Source organism: Populus trichocarpa, chromosome 3 (genome assembly GCF_000002775.5).
Source record: "Populus trichocarpa isolate Nisqually-1 chromosome 3, P.trichocarpa_v4.1, whole genome shotgun sequence".
In the NCBI taxonomy this organism is placed as follows: domain Eukaryota; kingdom Viridiplantae; phylum Streptophyta; class Magnoliopsida; order Malpighiales; family Salicaceae; genus Populus; species Populus trichocarpa.
The window spans coordinates 14,947,818-14,967,923 of record NC_037287.2 but is presented as its reverse complement, the minus strand read 5'-3'; the positions used below and the strand labels follow the sequence as shown (position 1 = coordinate 14,967,923).

Here is a 20,106-nt window from a genome sequence, read left to right as displayed (position 1 = left end):
ATATTTTCCATAATTTTTTGTTTAAATTAATGATCAATTTTTTTCCGACCCACTTTTGTTAAATCGAGACTAATTTTTTTTATTAGATTTCAAGATAAATTACCAGCACTTAAATCCATATATTTAAACAAAGAATGTTTTTTCTCCTCTTCAATTGTTTATGGCAATTTTTTATGAAGGTGCATATGACTAATTTCTCATAATATACTTTGTACAATTAAAGTCTGTTTCGGAGTGTAATATAGAAGTATTCAAATAATATTTTTTTATTTTTAATATTAATAAATTAAAATTATAAAAAAATATTAAAAAATATTAATTTAAAATTAAAAAATAAGTTTTTTAAAAAAAACAGACCATAATAACAAACGATGTCCATAGTTTTCACAAGTCGGTTACCTGTAGCTTCTGGAGGACCAGACATGAAGACAAAGACCCAAGCAAGATCACTTTCCACATCTTCCGTTCACACGCTTCGAACAACCAACCCAACCCCCAAAATATTAGTATTCCCTCACAAAACATGCAATTTTTTTTCTTTAATTAAAAATAATAATTTACAAGTAATTATTTGATAGTAAATTTTCATAGGGACCGAAGTGTCAATGTATAAATACTAAAATGTGGATTTTATAAGATTTAAATGATTGGTTTCCATGGAAAAATAAATTACCGTATGTATTGGTATCCTATTTAAACATGACAATTCTTCAACTTGCATTTATAACTTTATTATCACTAACTGACATGTTAATTTTGTAATCTTTCTTTATATGTTTTATATCACTGGTTCTTGAATATTTTTTTTCAAGAAAGAAATACTTTATCCCTCTAACACGAGAATGTCTTATTCTATAACCACATTTTCCATCTATAATTATTAAACAATACATAATAATTAACTAGTAGGAATTGTTAAGTTTTAATAGCAACCGATACATGCAAGAACAACACAAGAAAAACAACAAATACAAGCAACACAAAATTTATAGAATAGAGTTACCACATAAAAACCATAATTTATTTTTTTATTATTGAACATTTCTCTTTTTTTTACTTATTAAATAAATTCAGATATCAGCCTCAATGTTTATAAATAAAAGAAAAATAAAGGCAATATAACATTTTTATATAATTAGTATTTGAGATCATAGTAATAAATGTTTTTTAAAATATTTTTTATTTAAAAATATATTAAAATAATATATATATTTTTTAAAATATATTTTTAATTATCCATATCAAGTTCTAAAATTATAAAAAAAATATTAATTTAAAATAAAAAAATATTTTTTTAAAAAAACTTTTTGAGAAAGCAGCTCTTAACTGAGTGAGGGTGCACCCTGGTAGCTCTGCATGGTCTCTCAGTCTAATCTGATCTTTACCTTCTCTCCTCTACTGTAATTGAATTCCCTTATCCCCCACCTCCCAAAAATTTGACCTCACTTTCTTTCGCCTTCCCTCATTTTCTCTTTCTGGGTTTTAAGTTTTCACATGGATTTTTATATTCATTCGAGTCCCTCAATTTATTTTCTCGCTAGATTCAAGCTCCATTTTCTCTCCCATGCACCTGTATCTCCCCAATCTAGCAGAAAACCCTCCTAGATTCTCCTAAATTTAACATCTTTCAACTCACATTTCTTTTGCTTGTTAGCTGTAAAAAGTAGCCCACAACCTCAAAACCAAAAACAAGACAAGTGTTCTTACAAAGCGAGAGAGGTAAGAGAAGGAAAAAAAGACAAGAAACCATGAAATTGAATGCCCAGAAAGATCCAGAGAAGATAATCTGGGATCAAATGAGAAGTCCATCTACTAACCCAATTTCCGGGCCACAAAGAACCTTACCAAAACTCATGATATGGCTAATCCTCCTTGTTTCAGTCTCTTATGTTGTTTACACACTCAAGCTTGTTTCAACTTCACGTGCTTGCAATGATGAACCCTTCACTACAAATCGTCATCTTTCTGCAATTTCCCACAACAATTCCTTACCTTTGATTCAAAATCACACATCTCTAGCCATTCACAGAAGAGAAAATCATGAACCCCGTCAAGAAACTGGGTTACAACACATAGTTTTTGGTATTGCAGCGTCTGCTAAGTTATGGGAACAGCGACAAAATTACATCAAGATTTGGTTTAAACCTCAAGAAATGAGAGGCATTGTTTGGTTAGACGACAAAGTGAAGAATCAAGGAAGAGAAGACAACAATTTGCCACCAATTAAAATCTCGAGTGATACATCAAGATTTTCTTACACAAACAAACAGGGTCATAGGTCTGCAATCAGGATCTCCCGGATCGTGTCCGAAACATTGCGTCTCGGGCTAAAAAATGTGCGGTGGTTTGTAATGGGAGATGATGACACTGTTTTTATTGCGGAGAATCTTGTGAGAATCTTGAGAAAGTATGATCATAATCAGTATTATTATATTGGAAGCTTATCAGAATCTCATTTGCAAAACATTTACTTTTCTTATGGAATGGCTTATGGTGGAGGTGGTTTTGCTGTTAGTTATCCGTTAGCGAAAGCTCTTGATAAGATGCAGGATAGATGTATACAGAGATACCCAGGGCTTTATGGATCTGATGATAGAATGCAGGCTTGTATGGCTGAACTCGGTGTCCCCCTCACTAAAGAAGTTGGCTTTCACCAGGTAATTGAATTTCTTGCTGTTTTTCACTGTTCTAGGTGATGTCTTTTTGTGGGTTTTGTTTGGTGTTTTTTGGTTTTGATTTCTCTGCCTTGATGGTGTTAAGTGTTAACAAATTGGGAGTGTCCAGTTTACTATACAAACCCAGTGGCAGGTGGACGCCTTAAAACTCTGGATTCTTCTGTTTTTAGATTATTTGCCGATATATCGGCCGATATTGGTTGCGTGAAGTAGCTTGGCGATGGAGCTAAAAGGCGCACTTAATGCTACCTGTTTTTTTTTTATTATTATTACAAAAGAGAGGCTCGAACATAAGAACTCTTCTTGGGGGAGGGGACCCTACTGCTTGAGCTACATGCTCATTGGCAATGCTAATTGTTGTTCAGCAGGATTCTTTCCCTTTTTACATTTTCAAGACTTTTTTTTTTCAGGCAATTTCAGGGAGATGTTAATGGACATTGAATTGTGAACTGTGAATTGTGACTCGTGAGTTTGGCCACTTTATTCTAGGTGCTAACATTGGTCCGTAAACTCTCGAGTCCTGAGTTCCAACCCTAATTAACTCAATAAGATGTCCTGTCCATTGATGAGTTTGTAGGGTGTCGGATTGGGTCCCGCGTGTACTTTGGACTTGGACCTAGTTTTGCCCCTCACCATGCCTGTATAACTACCTGCATGCATTCTGAGTTCGTGTATGTCGCACTCGTTTAACCAGAAAGTGGACAGAAAATTCTGCTGATTTTGCTGGGGAGACTGGAGAAACTCGTCTTGATATAGGGTGTACATATTTGCTGATTGTAAAAGGAACCACATAATTAGCATAGTATGTTCGTGGGCTATGCCCTCTAATGGGGCATCTTTGATATTGTTGGCACAAATTTCTTATAGTGGGCAATAGGCAGTTTGTTTTGATGTCTGGCAATCTAGGAAAAGTTTATAAAAAATAGTAGGCCATATCAAGAGAAGATAACTTTTTAACCACTTTCAGGCTTTTCTTGTGTGGCAAATTATGGGACAAATTGTGCTGGCAATTGCGTGCATATGGTGTGCTCCATGCAATTTTAAAGGGTTGCTTGGACGCAAAGCACTGTCATTAGTGAGACAAAATTCATTATTTGAATCAGGAGCTCAATAATAGCTGCTTGATTTGTATGGTTCTTGACATCTTGTATCATTTGTTTTGCAAAATATGGAATGAACTCCAACTGATGAAGCTAGTTGACAGGAAAGAGGGCTTATCCACTCAGGGGCATTGATTATATTTATATTGTCCTTCTATGTTTTTATGAAATTTTTAGTTTCTGAAGTATGATCCTTGCCATTGAAATAGTGATTCTAATATTTTGTGTTGCCTGTCAGTATGATGTGTATGGGAACCTGTTTGGACTCCTTGCAGCGCATCCTGTTACACCCTTGGTCTCGTTGCATCATCTTGATGTTGTTGAGCCCATTTTCCCAAATGCAACTCGAGTTCAAGCCCTTCGATGGTTAACAGTGCCAATGAAGCTTGACTCTGCAGGGTTAATGCAGCAATCCATTTGCTATGATAAATCCAAGAGGTGGACCGTTTCTGTTTCATGGGGCTTTGCAGTTCAAATTTTCCGAGGGGTCTTTTCACCCCGCGAGATAGAAATGCCTTCAAGAACATTCTTGAATTGGTACAGAAAAGCAGATTACACAGCATATGCATTCAACACTCGACCAGTCAGCCGAAACCCTTGCCAAAAGCCCTTCGTGTTTTACTTGTCAAAGGTCAAATTTGATTCTTCACTTAACACAACAGTGAGCGAGTATTCCAGGCATTACGTCCCACATCCTGCATGCAAGTGGAAGATGGCCGATCCTGACAAAATTGAGACAATTGTGGTTCACAAGAAGCCTGATCCTCATTTATGGGATAGAGTAAGTAGCTCTAATTTTGTTTACTTCGTCACTAGCACCATTAAACCTGTATTTGATAAATCCAGAAAGAGTAACATGGGGGCTCTGTGGCTTTGTTTGTGCATGTAATTCGCAGTCTCCAAGAAGAAACTGCTGCCGTGTAATGAACTCAAAGAAGAAAGGAAGTGTCATGATTAATGTGGGTGTCTGCAGGGATGACGAGATCAGTGAAGTATAGGGTGGAGGGGGTAAGTGAAAAGTTTCAAGATAGGAGCCTTTTCCCTTCTTTCCCTTTCAAATTCTTGGTTCTTTAATTTATTTCTTTAGTTACCAATTTTGTACGTGTAACTGTATTCCAGTGTAGCCCTTTCCAAAGAATCATTAGAAAAGAAATATGTTCATATATAAGACACTGTGGCTTACACATTTTATACATGTGCTAGATGTAGTTTTCAATTACTTGATTTATTTTTAGAGACTAAGATATAGCCTTACCAAAAGGCATGTGCTGCCCTTAATTCTATCAAAATCTATCATGATTCTTGCTTGTACCTACAGTATCCTTGTTTCCCTTGGACAGAGCATATGGCATAAATAAACAGAGGGAAATAGTAATTTATGACAGAAAGTTGAGCATGGGATCAATTTGAGCACAGCAGCATCATGTCCCCATGTGCATGCAATACATGGTGCCTTGCCATGTTCCATCAGAGATCAGATGGATCTCTTTAACTTGATATAACCATTTCTACCTCTCCAAAAATAACTCCAGTATCAAGGTGCTGGTGAAGCATGAGGGTAGGAATGCAAATGGCAGCTGATTGGCTTGTGAAAGCCGCAAGGAAAGCTACGCCTTAAACATTTCCCAGTGCAATGAAATATCACCAAAAAAATAAAAATGGGAGAAATATTCTTAAAAAATTCTTGTAGAACTGGAACGTAATGGTACAGAGGTAGTTGGAAAGTCTGGTAAAGGCTACACTTCCTCTCTTTTTTTTTCTGAATAAAAATAAGTAATAAATAAATAAAATGTATGGAATAATGGTTGTCGGAAAGTTTGGCCATTAAATATAAAAGAAACCAAAAGATTCGAAGCTTTTATTGTTCATTTACTGTAACTCTTCTCTTCATTTCCCTGTTCACGTTAATGTTCATAGCTCATTTTTCCTTTCAATTCCTTGAAATTGTAGCCTTCTTACATTTCAATCACCAATTTTAATTTCTTTGCATTTAGGTCCTTCCAACTCTTGTAGAACAGGAACATAATGGTACAGAGGTCGTTGGAAAGTCTGGTAAGTGAACATTTAATGCGGATAAAGAAATTTCCTCATGAACATTTAATGCGGATAGAAATATTTATTTTTTTATTGTGAATTTTTATATGATTTTTCTCACATTATACATTTTTTAATGTTTTACATCAAAATTATTGATTTATAATTTTTTTTAACTTGCTTTTAAGATTATGATAAGTTTTAATTTAAAAAATAATACTTCTAATAAAATAATTCATGCTTTTGTTAAAAGAAAAAAAGAAATCCATGAATATGAAAAAGAAGTTTTTGATTAGAGAGATACATTTTTACAATGTATTTTAAATTAATAGATTTTTTTTCTAATTTTAATTTTAACTGCCTTAATATTTCATTCAATAAACCATAATGCTAATAAAAAATGTGTTTTTAATAAAAAAAAAATACATGAATGAAAAGAGAGAATTTTGACTGAAAAATACATTTTTTCTTCATAGTTTGAATTATTTTTTTTAATGAATATTTATTTTATGGCTTCACAATTAAATAAAAAAATTTAAAAGTCACCCACGTAATTATATAAAAAATTATTATGTATATCTATTTTTCTCTACAATGAAGATAACCTTCCTGTTTTAATTTTTAATTAGTATTAACCATTTTTTCTCTATGATTTAACAATTCATATATTTTTCAATTTCATTTCATAAAACACAAACATCGTCTTTTTAGTTCTTAATTTAAAAGTTTTAACATATCCACAGCTCTAGAACCTTTTTCTCTTGCCTTGCAAATTTACTTTTTAACTCTACTCGTAGCATGGTGTGGAGTGCGGTGACTGGTAAGAAGCTTTGGATTCCTGTTTGACCCCTCAATCATGTCATCCATGGCATTTCCTCTTTCCCTTTTAGTATTACTTTTATTAAAATAAAAATAAAATAAAATAAAAACTAAAAGAGCCATGGATATAAATGCACCGTGGATTCCAACTAAAATTAACTTTTAAGATAAAATAAATAAAAACATATATATATAAAAAAGATGATATCGAGATAAAATATTTGTATGTACATTTATCTTTTGTTTATATTAAAAAAATCAATTTCTCATATATAATATTTAATTAGTGTTAATAATAATTTTTTATTTATAAGTTTATATATTTTTTAAATTTGTTTTATTAAATATAAACACCATTTTCCGTTTCTCAAACATAATTATCGAAGACGTTTTTTAAAGGCAACGCTTCTTTTTTTTTTTTGACGTGATAAATTAACTTTAGCATCTTATCTGCAGCGTTGTGCGAAATATTCAGGAATGGACACAGAGCTCACCACAGGGTCCCTGACCTTTAGTTTGAGAAGTGACCGACATTAAAATTTGATTTGGTATCGCGGCTCTAATAAAAATTGGTTATAATTTAATTTTTTTAATTTATTGATATTAAAAATAAATTTTAAAAAATAAAAAATTATATTATTTTAATATATTTTTAAATAAAAAAACATTATAAAAAGAAAAATCTATCACAATTTAAAAAAACATTATATGGAGCATGATTGAGCCTCTCGATCAAAGAAAGAGCCTATAGCGGGGCAAGGGACCAATTGATTCCTTATTTATTTATTATTGTTTCCTGTTGCTTCCGAAGGGCGCTTTTTAAATGGGCGCGGGTTTAGGAATATTTTTCGCCGGAAGGATGGAAGCAAAGAGATAACACTAAGTGCCTGTTGGAAGATAAAATCATTCTATATATCTTAGAATATAATATTATTTTTTACATATAGTTTATATTGAATATTAAAATTAATAATAATATAATAACTCAAATTATAAAATTAGGATTAGTTTGATAGGTCGATTTAGGACCTAGTCGACTCGAGGCTAAGATTGATTTAGTTTTTTCTTTAAATAAAAAAATGATTGACTAGATCTAACTCAATAAAAAACTCAGTCGATTTACTACTCAATCTATTCAAGGTAAAATCCGAGTAAAAAGCCCGTTAATTTTTTTTGAAAAAAACAATTTGGTTAAAATAATATTGTTTTGATCCTTTTAAAAAATTTAGAATTAACCTAAATTGACTCTCTCAACTTGTGATTAGGGTCTTGTCCTAAGTTGATTATCGGGTCGAGTTTTAAAACAATAATAATAACAATTTTTATTATTTCATGTCTTAGTTGAATAATTTTAAAATTAAATTTTTTTTGCATGAATATTTTAGAAATTAAAAAATAAAAAAAATAAATTTTTTGATACATTAGAGATAAATTTATATCTCCTTCTATTCATGTTTTCTGTCTTTCTCTACACTGAAACAATAAACATACATTAACTTAATAATTTGATGTATTGATTGCTACTATGCGCTGCGTGCCACTTTGAGACCATGCATTCTTCTTCTTCTTCTTCTCTTCTTTCCAGGGGAACCATGCATCTTGTTGAGGAATATATCACAAATCTAACCAGCACTAAAATGACAGAAACTAATCACGAGTTCTTGAAATTCAATAACCTAAAAACAAAAGGAAACATAGTCATAACACGCCAAAAGTGTCGGTCCAAAATTCACATAAAATATGTAAAATGTCAAACTACTTTTCCAACATTGCTTTCTCTAAGAATTCATGTCCCATGATTGCAATAATTCCACCAGCTACCACCTCCAAGCTCCAACTGCCTTTTTAGACACCGCAATTTCTCAAGGTAGGTAAGATCTAGGAAGGAGAAGGGATCTTCAATTCACCGCCATGGTTTTCCCCGGAAAGCGCCCAGAGGAAGAGTTTTTCTCATTTACAGAGAGGTGGGCCCTAGCTATTCCTTGATCGGTGGCCCATCTCTTCCACGAGTATCATCAATTATTGTACCAGCCCATTTATGATTTCAGTATCGGATCTTTGTCCCCTCTTGCTGTGAAAATTAACAGTATATTTTCAGGCATGATCAGTTGCGGCATAAATTCACAATAATGTATGGCGTCTTGTTCAAACCTTCTTTCTCATGAGGTACTCGATAAGTAAGGTATAATTCTCTTGTAAATGGATGAGTAATCCTTTTTGCCGGGGAGTTTATTTCTCAAGCAAATCTCTCCAATGGGTCCGATTCATTTACAATAAATGAACAATGTTTTGGGAGTAGATGAATGAAGTTTTTCCCAATTTGGTCCTCAAAACTTTATTTATTTTAAATTATATCCTTACAAGTTATATTAATGACACTATATATATGTATATATATATATATAATAGGATGTAATTTAAATAAATTTATCCTATTAATATTTAAATAGTTATTCGATTATGGTATAGTCTTCAAATAATATTATATACGTTTATGATAACATGAGCGGTTACCTTTTTAATAATTATGTATGAACTTATGTTTAGTTTTTTGAAAAACTTTCCTTATAAAACATTTAATGTGGATAAAATACTTAATTAATTATTTTCTTGCTGTAAAGTTTTTATATGGTTTTTCTCAGATTCTATAATTTTAATAATAATAATAATAATAAGAGAGGTGTTTGCAGGGGACAACGGCATCAGTACTCAATTCATAAAAAGAGGATAATATTGGGACTTGCTTTGATAAATTAAGGTAGTTTGAGTAGATCTTTCTGTCTCTTGTCATTTTTCATGAGTTGTGTTTTGTTAAAAGGATTGGATGATACGATGGGAAGTAAACATTGATGAGTGATGTGTGTTAAATTTGACCCAATCATCCACTGTCGAGGAGAGTTTAGCATGGTAATTAACAGACTGCAGTAAAATAATAATAATGGGAGCACCACATTTTTGCTATTTTGTCCCTTCCTTCTCGTTATACACTGGATAGAGAGAGGTGGTTCGTTCTATATTATGAACTGTAAAAACAAATTTCAGGTAATAATAGTATTTTTAATGAAGAAAAAAAAATTTAAAACTCAGATTATTGATTTAAACAAGTTTAATAATCTTGGTTAATTTAATAATATGATTAAAAAAACAAACACAATAAAAAAAGTAAATGACTAATAAAAAAAACTCACATTATAAAGAGATATCTTCTAAATATTATTAAAATATTTCAATGATCTTATTTGATAACAAAACAAAAATTAAATAAGAATAAGATAATCTTATGTTGAGAAAAATAAATAAAAAAACTTGAAGTTTGATTATCAACAAATCAAACGTTAAGGGACATACTTAATTTTTTTAAAGAAAAAGAATAAAAAAACCTAACTCGAGTTAGTATGCCAAACTCATGGCCCCATCATGAGATCAGAATAACTTCATATAAAAAAAACTAAATAAAACAATGGAGGTCAGCTCTCAATACAACTAAATGATGAAAGACAACAGAAAAAAATCAATTACAAAAACATTGAAAAAAAAACAAGAATCAACCCAGGTTAACTTGACTTAACTCGTAACTTTGGATATGAGATCAGAGTCCAAAAGGAAAAGCAAGGAAAACCACAAAGTTTAAAGCTGAATAATCTAATGTCAAAGGATGTAAATGAAAAAAAAATCAATTGAATACAAAAACTAAATGGAAATAAAAAGGTGATGGATAACATTTTTTAAAAAATCAACTTCAAAATGCATTAAAAGTAAGATAAATAGCAATAAAAATAATAAGGACCATGATTGATACAAATTCAAATTGACATGACACATTTAAATTTTTAAAGGGTTGACTCGAAATTCTAGACGAGAAGAGAGAGAAGAAGAAGGGAAAGAAACAAAGTCCATCGAAGTAGAAACGTTGCGCCGTTATGCGCATACACTTGATCAGCGGGAAAAGGAAGTTGTGATGCTTCCAATGTAGTCGTAGAAGATGATGTTTGGATGTCGGGAGGCGCAACATGCACCTCTTAAAGAGTGTGCATGTTTGCCACTCACTGACGTGTGTGTTGCATGTGCTAACTATTATTTTTTTTTTATTTCTTAAAAAAATAAATTGCTTTTCATTCATTTTATTTATAACTAAAAAACCATGATGAAAATACTAGAAGTTAGTTTTAAAACCTTTTCTTTTAAGGACAATGTAGTTATTTCATTGTGCAATAAAAAAGTTAAAAGAAAAAAAAATCCTTTGGACCCTAGTTTTTAAAATTTTAATGGTATTTAAATTATCTTATTCTTCTTCTAAAATATTAATAGACTAATTTGTCTTCAATTAATATAATAACAGTAAATAGATTTTATGGAAAAGTTAAATAATTTTATTTAACAATAGCAAAAGTTTCATTTTACATTTTCATTCCCCTGTAATATGCACGCACGGAGACTTTGGTGCATGCACCGAAGCATTTTAATTTTAATAATTTGTAATCGTAATCGTAATCGTAATCGTAATCGTAATCGTAATCTTACAGGATGTCTACGTGAGATGCTGTAGAAGAATGAAAATACGGTGAGATACGGGCCATGCAAACGTGAATTGAGGTGCGACCAATAGAAAAGACCTGAATTGAAATTTTTCTAGGGTCACATCGACTGTACGCTCTATAATTGAATTGTGAGCATACATCGGTCCACTAGGTACGGTCAGACCCTTGAAAAGCCGATTTCAGATGTTGCATTATTGGCCTGGGAAGAGATTTCTTTCAAAGCTAGCCTCCTTTTTTTTAGACTATTGTTTTTTATTACAAGACAAAAAATAAAATAACAGACAAGCAAATCAAGATGATCAAGAGTGGGCCTGCATGTGGTCGGTGCATGATTATAGTAGGCAAGAGAAATTTGTCCAGAACCTGGTTGGCATTTTAAAAACAAGGGGTCCTGGGCCACTGTCCTTGAACACAGCCTTGGACCTGTCGAAACAGAAAAATAAAATAAAAATCCTAGACTGTATGAGTCAGCTAGAAAAATAATTTTGTAGAACTTTTTAGACTCCTGTTGATCTATGAAGCTGAGATGCCTGAAACAAGATGGTCAATTAAGTGGCCCAAACAGACTTGGACTGGGTTTAGATAGAGCTCCAACGTCCAAGCTCCAAGCCCGAGAGAAAGTCTATATCCTACTTTTGGGCTCAATTATTGCTAATGGTGGGGTTATTAGGCCCAATGTGAACCTGGTTAATTTTAGTCCTGCTTATGCTTTCAACTCGACAGAAGAATATAGCTTGAAATATCAAACTCATGACACGCACATATCGTTTATAAGTTGCAAAATATTTCATTTGGTCTCGTAAATTTTTTATTTTTACATTATTTGGTTCCTATAGTTTTGAGTTCTTACCTTTATTTTTGTAATGTTTCAATCCTTAATTGTTGAGAAAGAAGAGAGAAAGTTGCCATTAAAAAAAAAAAGAGAGAGAAAGACCAGTATCAATTAATTAGTCTAGGAGATGAGAGTTCAAATGAGGTGATTTTTTTCTTTAACCATGTTTAAAAATGTAAATCATGGCTTGTATTTTTTTTTATTCTGTTTGATTTTTGTTTTTTAGATTAATTATAGGATGTTTTGGGGTTGAAAATAGAATTATTGAGGTTTTTATAATATATTTTAGGGTATTTTAAAATGAAAATAAATTAAAAGTAAGATTTTGAAGGTCCGAAAAACTTGAACCTTTATGTTTTGATGATCATAAATAACCAAAATATATTCATGACATCGACTCATTTAAAAAAAAAGCACAGAGGCTTGGCCTTCCAGTCCTCCTGGATTTGGCTCTCTAGTCATGTGTTGTTGGGTGTAGGCTTTTGTTTAAGATCATGTACACTTGGGCACCCATCCCTTGTTTTGCCTAATTAAATGGGAGATGGTGATTTTACCATGCCATGTTTTCTCTTATAACGGCATACCTCAATACTGTAATAATTAATAAGCTGCTCAGCAAAGCAGAAATGCACTGTTGGAGGTGTAGCAAAATCACCACTGTTAAATGACTTGTAGAGAAACTTTCCATCCATTACATGAATGGATCGATCCCACCAGCATGATCTGCAGTTAATTAGTATAATAATTCAGCTAGATTCTTCAACAAGGAGGAGTTTCAAGATAGATATTCACAAACAGTAGAATGGACTCTATGCCTTCAATGCATGTGTGCGATATAAAAAAAAAACATAATGCTTTTTAGCGATGTCACCTTCAGGATGAGTAGCCAGTTAGGCACACATTTTTCATAAGACAAGTAAATGATTGAAGCGTTACAGCATATAAAATGATAATCATCAGCGTCAGCGTCAAAGGTAATGCATGAATCACTAAAACCTTTCCCACTTTCTGTTTGAGCAAAAAGAGCATAAATTAATTGTTGTTTGTTTGATTTAATTAATGCTCTCATATGCTTAAGTAACTATTGTTTAATTAATGCTCCCATATGATTAATTAACTATTGTCCTATGCAACCATCCAGGTGGTGGCCCAGTGGTAAGAGTTTGAGACCAAGAGGTTTGCTCTCTCTGTGGTCTCAGGTTCGAGCCCTGTGGTTGCTCATATGATAGCCACTTTACAACATCTGCATGATTAGTCGAGGTACGCGCAAGCTGGCCCGGACACCCACATTAAACTAAAAACTAAAAAAAAAAACTATTGCCCTATGCCTTTAGTAAAGTCGTTTTCAACGTTGGGTCATGCAGATTAATTACCATGCTAATGTAAGTGCTGATGTTGTTTTTTAGCTCCTCCGATCCCCCCTGAGAGTTATGATGGCCTAACCTTTTTGGAAAATGCATTAATCGGTAATGCAAATTGTTCTTAAGGGAGCATATATAATCTTCACGCATTTTTGCCTAATCTTGCTCCTACATAGTTATATTTATGTAGCTCTTTAATTAATTAGCACGCGATACAAAATTAAAACCATTGCTAATGCTAAAAAATACTTAAAACTTCTATTACGAAATCAAGAATCGAGAAGGCCACTACTTGTTTTCCCACTGAAAAAAAGCTACTCATGTTGATTACCTCAACAAGTTCATGATCTTCAATCATGGGAATAATATTAAGGGCAGGAATTAATAAAAACCTTCCCCGGAAGAGCTGCGTTTTCCACTTGAAGGAGCATATAATCCTAGAAAATCCTCTAGCTATCACACCGTGTCGAAAAGGAAGGTAAAAAAAGCACCTTTCCATCAGCAAAAGCAGTAGCCAAAGTGGACAAATCATTAAGCAAGCAATTCTTATGAGCATGAAAGATCACCTTCATGAAGATGAATTAGGGACCACCATGTATAGCAATTGTCTTAATCTCCAAAACCGAGGTCCAACCAAATTGAGTTGCTAACTTAATTTTGTCTAGCAAATAAAAAACAAATATCTAGCTATAATAAACCATTATAATTTTTTTTTGAAATCACCACTTAAACAAGAGCATTCAATCACTCAGTCTAAGCAATTATTTGATCATGTTTATTTTTATATTTTAAAAATGTTTTTTAAAAAAATTAATTTTTTTTTATTTTTTTCTTTGCTTCGTAATATTTTTTTGGTGTTTTTAAATTATTTTGACACGCTAATATCAAAAATAAAATTTAAAAATAAAAATATATTAATTTAATATATTTTTTCATAAAAAATATTTTAAAAAACAATCACAACTACTCTACTAAACAGAAAAAGAAAGAGAGACATCTACGTAACTTTAGAAAATAAAACATGATAAAATTCTTGAAAAACTGATTCTACCCAAAAGAGGGAAGAAATACCTGAATTACCTTGCATCGATCACTTGCAATTCCAAATTAGCCTCTCATAAAATAAACAAGTTCTTAATTTCCAATGCAAAAAAAAAGAAGGCAAAACTATTCTAGCTATGGAACTAATGTCCACAGTATTTTTAACTAACTAGGGTAGCTTTATGTAGATACGTATGGAGTATTTATCTACACCTAAAACTACTTAGCAACCATCACCATCCTTTAGTAATAACTCCGGCAATATCCTCACCGAATGTCCGATCAAGCAATTTTTTTTCATCCAGCCATGTCATGCAGTAACTGAGCTCCCATCAAATTCCTATAAGGCAAATTCTGTCCTTCACCATCTAGAAGTGAGTATTGGACTGGTTGGCAATCTTCAATATGGTCTCTAGGGTAAAATAGAGAACTTTGAGAGGCAGGAGAGAATGCTAAGCTCACTCCACTCCCTCCATGCTGTTGCAACCCTAATGTCAACGACACTCCACCACCACCATTGAAGTTCTGGTTACTAGCACTATCATTAGCATAAGAAACCCCACCCGCCGCGTGATGATTGTAAGATGAAAAGTCCAAATCCATACTTCCAAAGTTTCCAAAACTCTGTTGTTGGTGTTGCAAGTGGTGGCTTTGAAATGATATAGTGCTTTTGTTGGTGCCATTTTTATCTGGGTTAGAGATAATGGAAGACAGGCATTCAGAGTCAATTCGAATGAGATGGTCCGGTGTCGGTTTTTGATCTGTTGAAGAAGGATTTTGATTAGGCCGGCCATTAATATTTTCATCAAGATCAGTGACTCCATCCGAGGAGGCCATGTTTTTGTCTTGCTCCTTTGTTTCTTCTAAATACATCTCTTCCACCATAGGTTTCCATAGCCTCACTCTTGCATTGATAAACCAATTGGATACCTATTGAAAGACGTAAGAACAAGAGGCATCATATAATTAAATTAATATCATACACATAATCATATTGTAATCACATTTGTGATCATATGAGCAAAACTGTGGATCCTATGAAGCTATGCCCCATCGATAATATAGATTAATTCATGTAAGATTAAAATAATCTATAGAGAGATGTGGACGTGCCTGGCTTCTCGAGAGACCAGTTTGACGGGCTAAAATATGTTTATCAACATCACTTGGGTACCTGCAAAAGGTTTGCCATGAAAAACATGGAGGTTAAGCTTGATGTGAGGCTAGAACAACATGTGTTTATTACTTAACTCCTCTTGCGTGTGTGAGTGAGAGATATGGGTCCTATGCAATAGAATCAAATCCACACAAATATTTAAAATATGTACATAGAATGAGAACTAAAATGATTGAAATAATATGAAAAAAAGGAAAAAAAAAAAAAAAAAGAATCTGATGGAGGTGGGTAGAGACTAAGAAGGTATTTGAAAGCAAAATGATTGAGACCCTTCTTAACACTTAACATATGAAAGAAGTTACTGGGGCTATAACACAACAACATGTGTTGTATTTTGTTTTTGTTTGCAGAAAACTTTGATTCTTTCATTAAATCTACTTTGTAGTGTAGTTATATAGACACTAAATTTTGTAGAAGCTCAAAGATAGAGAGAGATATTTACGGATGGAGAAAATGCTCAAACAACCAAGCTCGAAGAAACGACACAGATCTTTCGGGAAGGCCTCTTTGAGGTCTCCATGGATGACTCTCCATCATGCTCATTTGTTGAAAAGCCCTTTGTTGCCTTAAAGCTTGATCAAGAATCTTAAGCCTTGGAGTTTCACCTTTTGTTGTACCTGGTGCAACAGGATCTTTCTCTCCCATAGCTTTCTTTGTTGCATGAATTTGAGCCACAATTCCATCTCTTAAACATCTGAAGTGCCTTGACATGGCTTTAGATGCTAAAGCTGAGTAGACTGAGGCTGCTCCAGTACCTGCCACAGCTTCAAAGGATGACACCATAGTTTTCATTTGATCACAGTAGTGCCTGTATCTTCGATCCACCTAAAAGATAAAAAAAGAAAGAGATAGAGATAGATGTGAAAATTGAGTTAGTTTTTATTAGCCATTGAAAATACGAGTTTCAGCAAGGATTAATACATACAGAAGGAGATTAATAAGATGAAAACAAAGATGCCATGAAAAGAAAATAAAGGAATAGAGGTTTCTGAAAGTACATAAAAAACTTGAATTGTCATGATGGGGGCATAAAAGACGAGGCCCCAAGTCGCTAAATTAGTTCAGGAACGAAGTTTAGAACCACAACTAATCAACAACAAGAGTAAAATTTTCAATCTTTCTTGTCAGTAATTAAGGTACAAGAAACATGTTGTTGTGTCCTTTTTATCTTTGTCGAAAGGAATAACGAAAAAGATAGGATCTTTATAGACTTTAAAACGAGTTCACGAACATATATACCTCTTCCAGCATTGAAAGCATCTTTGTCTTTCTCTTCTGCAATTCAATGAATTCAAGAGATTCAAGAGATTGCTTTCTTGAAGAACTTCCATTCTGATCATCATCCAACTGTTTAGGCTTGTGTGGCTTTTGCTTTAGCGCATCACCTTGCTTTGTCCGAATATTACAGAACTCATTCAATAGGTCCTGTGCAGGACCCAAGTACTTCGAGTTCCTCAGCTGAAACTGCGCTTGATGATGCAAATTTGCAGCTTTCAAAAAACCATCCTGCATCATCTGTTGCTGTATATTTGCTGGAGATTTGCCAAAGAACCTCATTTCTTCTTGTGAATTATCTTGATTCTGATGAGTAGGGGTGTGTCTTAGTTCAAAAGAATGTAACCCAATACTGGAAGGGTTGCTTGGGCACAGAGAGAGTGAAAGACCTTGACTTGGCCTCTCATTTCCTTCACATGGAAACACACATGTCAACGAAGAATCATCAACAAGCAACCTGTTTTCTTGCCAAGGAGCTGAGTGATCAGCCCCAACCATTAGATTCTCATTACTTGCCTCAGAAATCCCAGTTGAGAAATCAGGTTTGCTGAATTCATGTTGATAAAAATCACCACTTGTCGATTCATGAATCGTCTTTGAAGAAGAAGGACCACCAGGGTGGTGGTTGTTTGCTGGTTTGTTAAAGAAACCTTTCCACATAACAGAGTTACTGTCGCTTTGTTGGTGCTGTAGATTCTTTGAAAACCCTATCATCTCCATACCTGTAGTCAAGTTGAAGATCTCCGGATTGGATTCATATCCTTGGATCTGATTCACAAGATGGGTTTGGATTGTTGGGTTACTCGATGAAACATCTGGGTAACAAAAACTTCCTGAAGATACCATGTTCCTCGACTTATCTTCACACGGTTCTCTAGCCATGTAATCCCAAGAAATTTCTCTTCTTTATATTGCTGTTACCTCTTTTAGCTGATGCTGATTCTGCAACTACAATTTCATGATCAAGATTCACTATAATAAGAGAACTCAAAGAAATCACAGCACTAAAACACAGTTACAAGTATCATAAAGCAAGAGCAATCAACGAAATTGCCATTTTTTTAATACTTAACTAAACCAGAAAAAGAAAAGAAACAAATGGAGAACTGTAACTTTTTGTTGCTAATTTAAGAGGAGACTTTACCTACTTAAAGGAAGAAAGAGTGGCTGTTTGTCAAGAATCAATATACAAGAAGAGGGTTTGTGCTGCTCAGTGGGGGAGACATGAAGAAGAAGAGGAAGAAGAAGGTGATGATTTAATTATGATAAAATGGAGGTAGCCAAAGAGAGGTAAAAAGCCCTCCTTTTTTTTCAGTCTGCTTCTCTTAATAAGCCAACATGGCATGCCATGAAATGAAAGCAAAACCTAGGAAGAAGAAAAAAGATCAAATATATGTTCTCTGAAATAGAAGATCAGATAGAAGTGATGATGACCCTCTAGCCACGATCATCATTTGATATATGCCTCTCTCTCTCTCTCTCTCTCTCTCTATAGCTAGCTCAAGTGGGTCAATGCAGCAAGGTATAAATACATCCAAAATAGACTTCTCCTAGTAAGAAAACCATATAATTCCCTCAATTATTTCACACCAGCCAAATAAAATATGACCATAACCAAGAAAAATAATATATCCTAAAATCATTATTTTATAGTGATTAAAGTTATATATATATATATATATATATATATATATATTGAACTCCTCTGCTTCACTGATGACGCATAAACCAGGAGCAATAGAAAGAAGTAATCGCCCTTATGCCTGCTACACTAACTACAAGCCGCCACATGACTTTTTCTTTTGCTTGCTTTAATTAATTACTTTTTTTTTTTTAATAAAGCCATACCATTAACCTACGCCATATATTAGTGTTTTTTTTAATGGAGTTTTACTATCTATATTGTAAAATATATTAATTAATTTTTGTAATTATTTTATAACAAATTCATGTCACAACTCAGGCTATTAGCGCGCGTGACAAGTAAAAAATCACAAGTTCACGTACTTATTTTCAAAATTATAACAAATAATCTGTCACTTGTCACTTTTTTCTTCAAAAACAAATAATGAGAGGTAGATGACAAAAATAAAACATGTTAGGTGTTTGTGCTCGGTTCTTTGCTGGCTTTTTTTTTATACCCTGAAAAAATTTAATAGATTCATTTATTTTTTAGTTTTGAGATGATTTTTAAATTCTATTATAAATTTTTATTTAAATTTTAATAATTTCTTTTTAATCATTATGTATCTGGTCTAAAAATAATAATACTAATAATTGCTTATGAGAATTTTACTGAAATCGATTGTAACCTAATTTGAATTAATTATAGAGCTAGGATACAATCATACCCAATTGAAGCAAACATTGAATTGAACTAGTTTCTACCGGAGGTTATTAGTTATTTTTGTACTGGTTGCTTTTAATTACATAAGATATGAATATATTATTTTGATATTTTTTTGTTATCTTGTTTTAATAATTATATATATTTTTAAAACATACATAACACTTTTAATTAAAGCTATTATGTTGGTTAAAATAAACAACAAGCATGTTGAATGGGAAAATTATTTTTATAAAAAAATAATTGGAAACAACTATATTTTTTGATTTAATAATAATGTAAAAATATTTCCTCAGACCTGAATTTCTTTTTTACGGGGCACATACAAGCTAGCATGCTACTAATCCCTCCATTATTTGCTAGCCTGGCCCATACACATAGGCATATAATTCTATAATTCTTTTGGAATGCATCTAGATTTCACTTTTCCAGTTCGTTATAGAATTTCATGAAATAGTCTTATATAACTTGGAAAACATGTGCTATTTATTTATTATTAATTTTTTTTTTTTGGGGATAATAAATCTAATAGAACACCACAGGATATAGAACTTTTGATACGAGCAATTCTCATCCATGACTGGATTATATATAAGACATGATGATAATCCCAAGAAAAAGAGAGTATTTTTCTCTTCGAGAAGAACCCTAGAAATACCTATAGTCATATCATATGAAAAGATATCCTACAATGATAGGTAAATGAGTAAAAGGAACACAGCCCCATAAAAAGAAAAAAGAAAAAAGAAAAAAAAAACTTATTTAATTCATAGTATAGTATAAAGAGATCTTCGCAGTTCTGACGAATCCCAAGAAACCATTCCGAAGTAGGAGTTATGTCGAGGCTTTTTCAGATGGGTTTCAGTGAGACTTATGCGTCGGAGAGCCTCTGGTCCTGTCTCCGAGT

General features: G+C 32.8%; 2 protein-coding genes across 4 annotated transcripts; one reads left to right on the top strand and one right to left on the bottom strand.

Moving 5' to 3' along the window:
- The first annotated feature begins 1,356 nt into the window (after positions 1-1,356).
- Positions 1,357-5,086, top strand: LOC7497133 (uncharacterized). Its single transcript, XM_002304479.4, has 3 exons — positions 1,357-2,657; positions 4,014-4,556; positions 4,672-5,086. The coding sequence occupies exons 1-3, from the start codon at positions 1,749-1,751 to the stop codon at positions 4,771-4,773; spliced, it is 1,554 nt and encodes a 517-aa protein (XP_002304515.1). The 5' UTR covers positions 1,357-1,748; the 3' UTR covers positions 4,774-5,086.
- A 9,303-nt stretch (positions 5,087-14,389) lies between these two features.
- LOC18097045 (homeobox protein BEL1 homolog) lies at positions 14,390-18,341 on the bottom strand. 3 transcript variants are annotated; one of them, XM_024596394.2, is made up of 5 exons: positions 17,997-18,341; positions 16,817-17,794; positions 16,020-16,402; positions 15,514-15,574; positions 14,390-15,330 (listed from the first exon to the last, which is right to left on the bottom strand). In XM_024596394.2, exons 2-5 carry the CDS (start codon positions 17,732-17,734, stop codon positions 14,698-14,700), a joined length of 1,995 nt encoding a protein of 664 aa, XP_024452162.1. In that variant the 5' UTR covers positions 17,735-17,794; positions 17,997-18,341; the 3' UTR covers positions 14,390-14,697. The 3 variants fall into 3 exon arrangements, with proteins under 3 accessions (XP_024452162.1, XP_006385771.1, XP_006385773.1); XM_006385709.3 differs by having other exon boundaries at positions 16,817-17,800; positions 18,001-18,341; XM_006385711.3 differs by having other exon boundaries at positions 16,817-17,800; positions 17,997-18,340.
- Positions 18,342-20,106: the final 1,765 nt, after the last annotated feature.